Source organism: Hyposmocoma kahamanoa, unplaced genomic scaffold (assembly GCF_003589595.1).
Source record: "Hyposmocoma kahamanoa isolate Upper Pololo Valley unplaced genomic scaffold, ASM358959v1 209, whole genome shotgun sequence".
Taxonomy (NCBI): Eukaryota; Metazoa; Arthropoda; class Insecta; order Lepidoptera; family Cosmopterigidae; genus Hyposmocoma; species Hyposmocoma kahamanoa.
In genome coordinates this window covers 124,597-136,022 of record NW_020653730.1, presented here as the reverse complement: position 1 = coordinate 136,022, position 11,426 = coordinate 124,597, and the positions used below count along the sequence as shown (strand labels likewise).

General features: G+C 34.1%; 1 protein-coding gene across 1 annotated transcript; it reads left to right on the top strand.

Annotated features, from left to right (window-relative positions):
• The first annotated feature begins 6 nt into the window (after positions 1-6).
• On the top strand, positions 7-6,150 carry LOC113227312 (suppressor of fused homolog). Its single transcript, XM_026460199.1, has 4 exons — positions 7-24; positions 299-399; positions 913-1,045; positions 5,836-6,150. Exons 1-4 carry the CDS (start codon positions 7-9, stop codon positions 6,022-6,024), a joined length of 441 nt encoding a protein of 146 aa, XP_026315984.1. The 3' UTR covers positions 6,025-6,150.
• Positions 6,151-11,426: the final 5,276 nt, after the last annotated feature.

Here is an 11,426-nt window from a genome sequence, read left to right as displayed (position 1 = left end):
ATACTCATGGGGGCGAGTGACAAGGTTCAAAAAACCTCTCACAGATGTCGCTACGGTATATAGTCGCTACGGTATCTACAACAGGCATATAGAAGAAATTCGAAGACTTAGTAAACTCGACCTGTAGCTTGGTTGGCAAAGCAATTGGCACGGAATCCCGTGGTCGTAGTTTGGAGTCCTGTTCGTGTTTGAAGGATTTTTTCTTTGTGTTTATAATAAACTAGTGGATTTATTTCCCAAAATATAAATAAATCATGATTATTTTTGTTTTTATTACACATATTTTTTTAATTACCAGGGCTCATGGCGAGGAGTGGAAGATGATAGCATTGAACATTTAGAAGGAGTCCATTTATTTTTAAACGCCGAAGGTGCCAGTTTGCTACCGTTAGCCATTGAGTAAGTGTCCGCTTTATCTATGTTTATTTATGTTCCGTTTATGGTAGTTGCAAAAGTACAAAGAATCATTTATTCCATAGGTAAAATAAATTTATACTTGAAAACGTCACTACTGCTCGTTCACTGCGCTGACTTCCCTGAGAAGAACGAGCAAGAAACTCTAGGGATTGCTCTTTTCAAATAAACTTAAATGCTATGGAATACACTTTGAATCAAATTTGTGTGGATTCTGGAGCCGTGTCGTCTTTCCATACATTTTTATCTAACACATAGTCTTCAATTTTGTAATATGACTTTGCAATTAAAACACTTCTACTTATTGTAAAAACATATACAGTTTCCCATAAAAGAATCGTTTACCTTGGTTAAACGAAATTGTGGTACCATAAGTTTGGACTTAGTTTTAAGGTTAATATTATCGATATATTATTTCTTAATGAAATTATGTATATATATAAATGGACTGTAATGTCACGCCATTCACGCGACACTTAATGTATTGTCTATTTTCAGCGGGCGAATACTCCACGACCGCCATTTCACGTGGCGAGCGGGCCAACGGGCCGTCACTATGCTCTCTCCCAAAGTGGGAGGCTCTTTCGCAGACGTAACACGTCCTTACGTCTCCAAAGGATTCTGGCTACAGGTAAGTTCTTGTACTTTTAATACAGCGCCATCTATTGTTTACAAGCGTAAGTTATACTACGAAATGTTAATAAAGAATGAAAGACATTAAATTTATTCAGCACAAAAACATGTTAGTACAATATTACGCTTAAAGTGTATTGTACTGAAAAGGGCCCAAATATTGCGGCGGAGCCACTGCGCCAATTTTCAGTGGAAGCTTTTCGAAGTGGCCGATAAAAAAAAATAACATAAAATTTAAAAAGAAAATAAAAAATGTGAACGCGAATTAAAATAAGTACAACATAAATAACATAACTAATAGAAAAGTAAAATTGCCATATGCCTACAGTGGTTTTCAAATAGTTCACTCTGTCTTCTTCCCTCCAGACATATTTTGCATTAAAATATTAAAATGTGCTCTCTGAGTTTATTTTTGAAAGTATAAACGGATTTTATTTTGATAAAACAGACCCATGAGAACAGACCTGTCTGTAAAACAGTTCAAAGCCTTATAAGTGAACGAGAGTGGTCATGTTTTGTCTTCTACCCAACTAATTATTTTTTATTTTATTTTATTTATTTATTTAACACACATATCAATGACATTACTAATGCATACAGTATTGTAAAAACCATAGCTGGTTTGACTCAATACTGGTGAGCTCATATTCTATCCTTACGCTTAATATTTATTTCACACACTTAATTCTAGCATATACCTAATTAGATCATATTGACATATAATACAACATGTGGGTATTTCATGAAAAAATTAAACTATTTAGTACATCCGAACACAATAAAAATTCGTACGGTCAGTAAGCATCGAGCCGTGCATTCCACACTCGCGAAACCGGTCGGTCACCATATACTTTACACGGGCCATTCCCATTTCGCCTTTACAAATTACGAGAACTAATTAATTACACTATAAGTTTTCTAGTATATATTTTTTAAGTACATATTTAATGTTTTTTTCGGTTATGTTATTTTTAATTTCAGTAGGTAGATTATTTATGAGATTTGGGATTATATATTTTGAAGTTCGTTTACCGTACACATTTAAATATTTTGGAATTGTGAGTAGTTTTTTATTAGCTTGCCTAGTCATTTTACTGTGTATAATAGGTTTCTGAATTTCTGTTCTAAAGTATTGCTCACTGAGAATTTGAAGTTTAAATTTATCATGTATAGGTATAATTTTACAAATTTTAAAAATTTCTTCGTCATATGTAATGAGTTTTTTTATTTTTGAGGGTATTATTAATTTTAAAATTCTAATCTGAAGACTTCGAATATTATCCAGATAGGTTTTATAACTTCTACCATAGCTTGTAAGTCCATACGAAATAATACTTTCTGCAAGAGCATTATACATGTTTAGCATTACTGAGTAAGGCACTTTATTCTTAATAACATAGAATTTAGCTAAAATGACTCTAAGTTTGTCACAAACTTTTTTTATATGCTTATCCCATTTAAATCTATTATCAATAATGATACCAAGATAAGTCTGTTGATTCACTTTCTCTAATGGCGGACATCTGCATTTAGCTATGCTATGCAAGCATTCGTGAGTATGCGCTATGACGTCAGTTGAATCCGAGCTCGGGTTATGACTAGAGTGCACATGCATAATTTTAGTTTTTTCGGTATTGAGTACTAGACCGGCATCATGTGACCACTGGCACACTCGATTGAGATCTTCTTGTAGTCGACTCCTTGCAGTCTCAAGGTGTTTATGCGCGGAGATGAGGCACGTGTCATCGGCATATTGATAAACCTGACTTGTTTTTATGACATTATTAATATCATTTACATATGCTAAGTAGTGAAGTGGACCGAGTACCGATCCTTGCGCTGTGCCTTCAGTGATTTCAACTTTATCACTATATGACTGCCCTATTTTAACCCTGTAAGTTCGGTTATTAAGGTAACTTTTACACCAATCTAGTAAAGGACCACGCACACCGGTGTCGCTTAATTTATTTAGTAAAGTGTCATGTCGCAAGGTATCGAACGCTTTACTATAATCAATAAATACCAACAGAACATGTTTCCTAGCATTCAAGTGATCGTTTATATCATCTGTGAATCTCGATAATAAAAGTGTGGTACTCTTTTTTGGTTGAAATCCATATTGTGTTCCAGATAGTATATTATTCTCACTATAGAAATTATAGATTTGTTCACTGAAATATTTCTCAATTACCTTATCGATAGTTGGTAACATAGTTATAGGACGGTATTTAAAATAGTCGTTATGGGAACCGCTTTTGTGTATAGGTCTAATCATGCCTGTTTTGAGTTGATCCGGATATATACCCGATTTCAAGCTGACATTTATAAGGTTTGCTATGGCTACGCAGATTTTTTCCGCAGTCAATTTAATATCTAAAGCGCGTATCCCATCTATACCTGGACTCTTTTTGGTGTTCAAATTTCCTATGATTTTATATATTTTATCTGCAGTAGCTTGTCTACATAGTAAAGATAGATTTTGAGGTTTTCTAAATTGAGTTTCGTTTAAAAGATTTTTATTACAGTTTGGTAATATATTTCTCACATTGTTCTGGAATTCATAGGCAAATTTGTTAGCTATTACTTTTTCTTCAGTACCAAATGCTTTTAAGATTATATTGTCAATAGAATTCGAAATTTTACCTGAAATACGATTTAACAAATTCCACATTTTTTGTGGATTACCTTTTAACCTATAAATTTCTTTATTATAATATTTGTTTCTGTTATTTTCAATTAATTTATGTGTTTTATTCCGTTGCTTTTTGTAATTTACTCTATTAATCATATTTTTAGGTTCTTTTATCCATTTATGAAAAAGTTCGTCTGTTCGCGAGCATTCTTGCTGTATTGTTTTCGAAATCCATGGCTCCCTGCTGCGCTTTGATGTACTGACTTTGTAACTATATTCAGCTTTTTTGTGACACTCATTTATATTTCTATTTATGAATTCGTATATTTTATTAGGGCAGACCATGTTATTTGTTTTATTCCAATCAATTTTAGACAATTCCGCTTTCAATATTTCTTGATTATATTTATTAGCGTAAATGGGAATAGGCCTTGACTGCGATGTACGAATAAGCGACACTACTGTCATTCTGTGGTCCGCCAGTACAGTGCATAGCACGGCCGAGTAAACATCTTGTATACGGGATCTCATGAAAATATGATCAATACATGATTTTGTTAACATATCTTTTTGAGTCAATTTACTTTTTATTGTGACAACTCTAGTGTAATCTGATATCCCGCTCACAAGACCCCGGCCGTATAGCATGTTGACGTATGATTTAGTTACATAGTTGTAATAAATAGCGCCATCTGTTATTTAAAACTTAAATCAAACGATATTATACTCCATAGGTAAACAAAACTAATAAATAGCGCCATCTGTTATTTAAAACTTAAAACAAACAATATTATATTCCATAGGTAAACAAAACTCATAAATAGCGCCATCTGTTGTTTAAAACTTAAATCAAACCATATTATGTTCCATAGGTAAAGAAATAACACTTGAAATCGTTAATAGATCCAACACTACTACTCTCGTAGAGCAGTTTGAGTACAAAGTTTATTTCAAATATTTAATTATTATTTTTTTTATACATCAAAATAGCATTCTAATTCTATTTTATTTAGTATAATTTAAAGTAGTGTTGTAGAAAAAGGTATGAGGGTCGCACCTACAGGGTAATTTTCCGAAAATTTTCCAAAATGTAAAAACGAATCGAAACATTAAACGAAAAACGCCAAATGAGTAAAGAGAGACCTAAGCCCTCTTATACATATACTTTCAACTCGGCTGGTCAACTTTATTGCTTTGTTTGTGATTTGTGAGACAAAATTCGGTATGGCGAGTCATATTAGGGCACACGCTAGGAAGTAATCTCAGAGGGTCCCTGTTATCCAAATCGATAAGGAGAACCGTAATTTTCCGAAACATTTCAAATAGTGTAAATTTGTCAAATAGCGTGAATTATAAAATAAACTTCTATGGCTGAAAGTTACTTAGAGATAAACGAGATATTAAAATTAAAATAATTTCACAACAGCGGAAAAAAAGCCTTTTTATTCGCTCCATCGCTTTCGTTCAGTAACTTCAACTTTTGACGTCAAATGTGAAAATCAAAGGAAAAATATTGGAAAAATATCCGGAAAAATATTTGTTTCTCTGGCAAATATGATTTTTTATTAATGGAAATTTTTCCATAACCTAACACTAGTTACACCCCTGTTGCGCTGATATTAATTCGACGCCTCCTACGTAAAGTATCGTATGTCGAAATTGCCAAGTTTACATGGGAGTGTTTTAAAGTTCTCCGTTTCATTCGGCAAAGCTTGTTACTCACATAGAGTGATCATCTAATAGATCATCTAACCGATATCTAGGATTTTATGATACTCAACGTGTGTAACGAGATTTGCCGAATAAAAGTGAGAAATCTAAAGTCACGTGTTATGCTTATTTCAGTGAATTCAGAACTTTAAAAGGCTCCCCTGCAAACTTGGCAATTTTGACATACGATACTTTACGCGGGAGGGGTCGAATTGTGCAGCATTTCATTTCTTATTCATAGTCCCACAATCGATCTGGTTTTGTCATTGAATTATATGCAATAGCAACATCGTATCGCATAATGATATCAGTTTTGTGCAATGCAACATGAGTGAACTTGATGATTAATAAAACTGTTAACAGATGGCGCTGTCTCTACACACCGACTGCCATCTAGTAGCAAACACAGGCAAACCTGTTTCAACTACAAATTTTTTTGTTTGCAGATGGTAATACCGAAGGATTTAGCCCAAGACATGTCCAAACAAGTGTCACAACTATCCAAATTAGCCGAGACAGATTCTGAATCGGGCAGCGAAAGCGAAACCGAAGAACAATGTGTTGTCCCGCTCACACTCACGTGGCCAAGGCATAGGTTGAAGATTTCAATTGTACATGATAGAGAATTATTATAACACAACTAAGTAAGAAAATATGATGTTAAAAGCATAGTATAATACGACAAATAGTATAACTCCGTCCGTGTTTTATCGAAGCTTGATTCTTCCGGATGAAGTTGAGGAGATGAGAAGAAAAATGCAATACGATGTCTATCGTTCTTGTTCTAATATCGACTCCTCCTACGTAAAGTATCGTATGTCGAAATTGCCAAGTTTACAGGGAAGTGTTATAAAGTTTTCCGTTTCATTCGGCAAAGCTCGTTGCTCACATAGAGTAATCATCTAATGATCATCTTACCGATATCTAGAATTTTATAATACTCTATGTGAGTAACGACCTTTGCCGAATATAACTGAGAAACGCTAAAGTCACGTATTATGCTTATTTCAGTGAATTCAGAACTTTAAAAGGCTCCACTGTAAACTTGGCAATTTCGACATACGATACTTTACGTGGGAGGGGTCGATATGAATAATGGCAGCTACGAAGTCTTATATGCTAGCGACACACGGCAAGAAAAGGAACTATCAAGGAGATCAGCGCCATCTATCCTGCTATATTATAACTAAAGTCTGTTCCAATCCAGAAATGTAAATAAACCGGTTTGGTTAAAGTTCTAAAGCAATCACTCAATAAATGGAATAAGTAACACTTTCACGTATATTTTCAAGATCTCGACTTGATATCTCATTACTTTTTTCATCAATATTGGTTTAAGAATTTATTTTTCCAAAGGAATTATACATTCACTTAAATGAGAAACTTAAATATAGTAACATTACATAAGCTATAAACACAGTACGTTGTGCGACAAGCGCTAAATGCATAAAGTCTATGTAATACAAATATGACATTTTTAAAAGGTGGGTAGTTTTGACTCAACCAACATAACATACTGGGCAAGAGCATCGTGCGTTCTCGCAAGCGTAGTGTACACATATCGGCAATAACTAGATGTGTTAAGGAAAGCACGTTGTAGATTTTGTTTATTATTTGAAATTTATTATTATAAAAAATATACATATATTTTTATTGAATTTTACGCTGTAAACCATCGTGATATTCATAAAATATAGTTCTATGAAATAACTTCACTAGTTTGTTATAATTATTAATACTAAGATCGAACACAAAGAAAATTCCCTTGAAAATATTCATTTGAATAACATATTAAAATCTTATATGAAAAATGTTAGTTTAAAATGAGGTTATTTCTCAAATATAGATTTGTGAATACTCTATGGTTGCATAGGGCTGTACGGATATAATTCATTCGGTTTATTGAACTAAAGTTTTTGTAATCGATCAGTGAATCGAAAATTAAAGTAGAGTAAGTGTAAGGATTTTACGGAGAATTAAAAAATTTGTAATTCGACAATTTTCAATTTGCTTATATAGGTTATGTAAAAAAAATCTATTTTCATGTGTGAAGCATCACCATTCAGTATTGACTAACGGTAACCTATTACAAAGTCGAAAATTTTTTAATCCGAAGTTACGTTTGTTTGCAATGAAAATTGCACCGAAAACCGAATTATAACGAAACAGTTGTTCTTTCAGGATATGTTGAATGTTTATCACAAAGGCACAATTAGGTTCGGTTAGGTTAGGTTTAAAAGAAAAACATTTTCCTCTCAAAATCACTTTCGAGGTTATGAAATTTCGACCAAACGTTTCTGGAAAATGTAATTTCGGACTACGGATAGGTAACCTTGAATTACATATTTTTTTAATATCAGCAGCGAAATCGCAAAACCCATTTTATTATATCTAGGGTCGGTGGACTAAAGCACATAAGTTTATTTTTTTAGTTAGTTATAATTTTTTTTTGTGTTGTTTATGATTTGTGTAAGATGTGAAGAGAATGAAAACGACGCCACTAGACATTGACTTACAAATAAATGGACGACGGGTCTAATACAAAAACCACGAAAAAAATGTCCCAAGTCAACCTATTCGAAATTTAAATTGTAATGTCATCGCAGTATCGCGCTGTCAGTCGAGCAAATGAAGACTAACGCGGAGTTTGACGCTCTGTATACGATTTTAACGCCTTACAAGTTCGGACACTTTTTAGCGGGAACCGACGTCCATATAATTGTAAGTCAATGCCACTAGATTACTAATTTAAGTTGCAGAGTAATGCAGTAACAAACGAATTTGACTTGTCGTCGCCTTACTTTTTTAAAGCGGTATCTTAAAGCACAAAGATACTGAAATGCAAAAGATGGATTATGTTGACTTTCGCAGGTTGATTTCAAATATATGTATTGTATTAAGGATCCAATCCACAAAATTATCAAAAAACTAGTTACATGTACCAAACGGTTCCTAAAGTTTAACCGCTTAGATCAGCAAAAAATCCACATATAAACTTAAATAAATGACCCTGGAGTTATATGACATTATAACTTTTTAAAATAAAACAAGACTTAGAAACACGTTTAAATTTCAAACTGCCATATCTCGAAAATGACTGGATGTGGATTGGATCCTTTTTGTTTTAACTACGTCCAATTAACACACTTGATAAGAAATTTAAAATAAATAGAAAGTTTTGTCGTCTCATGAATTATCACACTTTTTAAGATACGAGTTTCAGAAAATAAGGCATCGTTATGTCCTTAAGTCGGTAGATGTATTATTTTAAATGAATGACGTTGGTTTTTGACTTATGTCCTTTAGTTCCCCGACCCTAGATATAAAACCCAGTTATTCCGACTGATTCAATTAAACAAATCGATTCGTTCAATTAATTAATCGATTTAATAATAATAATAATAATAAATTTCTTTATTTCGGACTAAGTCCATAAGGGTTAGTAACAAAACACTTAAAAATAGGGTTAGTATTACAAATTGCTTATTTTACTATTTATTATTATAGGCCACAAAACCAATGTGCATCCTAGACCAGTGATCTAGGAAGCAACCCTGTACACTGTTTGCAATTATACTCAGGAGGCTGTTATCGCCGCCCCGAATCCTGCGCAACAAAGAAGCCGCCCTTTTTCGCATGATAGCTGAAAAGCCATCTAAGCGAGTCACGACGAACATTCCCGATGCACTGCAAAATCGAGGCATCTTCAACAGCATCCTGAATAAATTATACAACACACGGAGGGAGCTTAGAGCTTTTTGGGTGTAATTGACCCATAGGCTACATGTATAAAATGACTGACAGTACGCCTTGAACAACAAGTTTGACGTCGTCAGTACACCTAGCAAACCTACGATTTGTAGTTGGCGGTACAGTTGGCCATCACTAAACTGTCCATGGTCGTGTCAATGATCTGTTTGTTTACTTTTCTGGTACAATAGATTGGAACCGATTATACATAGTGGGTTAGAATACGTAATAGGAAAGGAGTGAGAAAATCAAACTAATTAAGCTACGTATCCGATAGATGGCGCCGGCTTCCTGTAAATTAATAATAGCCAGTCCATTGTTGGACAGACGGAATCCGTGTTGCCAGGTTCTACTGATTTACCAGTAGATCTGTGACCCCCCCGTTTTGAGTAAAGGCTGTAACAAAACAAACTAACGGTATAAATACAGGTACAGACACATAAAAACACTCCCTACTTAAATTCATCGAATATATAACCAGAAATACAGACGAAATAAGGGCCATCCAACCTAGGCAACTTATCAGGCAAGTGGGCCTTATATCATTTTTTAATATCAACTGTCGTTTGCGCCGAAATCACAAATTAGAAAGCTGAAATAGCAATAACAACTGACCTGTGTATACGTCTCCGTATATTCTAAAAATATTTATTGTAATTAAGATAATATCTAACAGTTGGGGCTGTTCCATTCGGTAGCCTGGGAAAAACAGCAAAACATCTAATTACAAAACAAACGGAATCACATTTCAGCGGTAATTAAATAGCTTAAGTTAAACTGCAAGATTTGAAGGGCAACAATTGACGACACCCGTCAATTGTTTCAAATTCGGGTTAGCCAATCGGAGCGCAGTTGTCACCGTAATGATTTGGCATAATAGTTTTAAAACAAATTAAATGACATTTCGTCTCTATTTGTGGTTATATACACCCGATGCTTAAATTACATCCAGGTTAGACGTGGTAAAAAAGGAATTTACCCCAAAAGGGCCTGTATTTGTACAAATATTATGCTTCACGAGCAGTTAGGTTACATGATTTTCGCATTTAATAATCATTAGAACGTTGCAACGTTGAAAAATTATATATTTCTATCACAATCTATCGATAAAGCTATCGAGAACAACTACATGACTATTTAAAATTTTATGAAAACTGGGAACGTCACAAATGTCATTTTATTCAGTCTTCAAAAAAGACGGACCATAGGGCGTGGAACACACGGAGAGCGGGTGCAAGTCGGGTGCGGTTCGGGCGCTGATCGGGTCGAGACCGCGGCGGGCCTAATTCCGTGTATTTATAGGCAATTTACAATCTCGACCCCAGAGTGTCTTCGAAAGATAAGTTTAAGGAAATTAATGAAAATGTAATTTGTGTTAAGAGGAATAGTAATTTCTTTATGAAAAATAGTGACAGACATAACATTAATACGAGGAATAAAAATAAACTAGCTTTTCTTGATAGTCGTCTTCACAAAGTCAAAAAATCATTTAAGGGTCAATGTATACGTTTCTATAACAAGATTTCCGGTTGATACACAAAATGTGCCATTCACGAGGTTTAAAACTGTAGTGAAACAAAAACTTTATACTAAAGGTTATTACACAATTTCTGCGTACTTGGATGACAAAAATCCGTGGTAGTTAACCCGTTTAGCTCATGGAGATAGTCTCGATCTCTGATGTTTGAAAACAAAAAAAAAAATATTGTAAATGTTGAATGTATACAAATGTTATTTACAAAGAGCAACCTAGAGTTTCTTGCTCATTCTTCTCAATCTGCCATACGAATGAGCGGTAGAGTTTAACCAATGTCACGATTTCAAGTGTAATAATGCTTATATATGAAATAAAGATTATTTTGATTTTGGACGACAACACACCGAGCGCGGGGGCGGCTGTTGTCGTCCATATAAATTCCAATTCTGTGTTTTTATGTGGACTACAACACCCGCTCCCGCGCTCGGTGTGCTGTCATCATGTAAATGCACGGAATTACACCCGCTGCGGTCCCGACTCGACCCGCAACAGACCCGCACCCGCTCTCCGTGTGTTTCAATCTTTATATTTATTTTAAAATTTACAACACTGCGGTTCTTACTTAGAAATGTTTACATAAATGTATAAATGAAGCTGTAAGATATTATAATGTATTATTGTAATCTCAATTTTGTATGGCTATACCTTATGCAATTATAAGTTTTTTATTAAATTAAAAACCAACCTCAAAAACTTTATCCGCTTTCACTGTGTTTAACGAACACACTGTCTCCTCAATGATATCTGGAA

Coding starts and splice junctions, on each gene's coding strand:
- LOC113227312 (XM_026460199.1), top strand. Junction 400..912: donor TTGCTACCGTTAGCCATTGA/GTAAGTGTCCGC, acceptor GTCTATTTTCAG/CGGGCGAATACTCCACGACC. Junction 1,046..5,835: donor CCAAAGGATTCTGGCTACAG/GTAAGTTCTTGT, acceptor TTTTGTTTGCAG/ATGGTAATACCGAAGGATTT.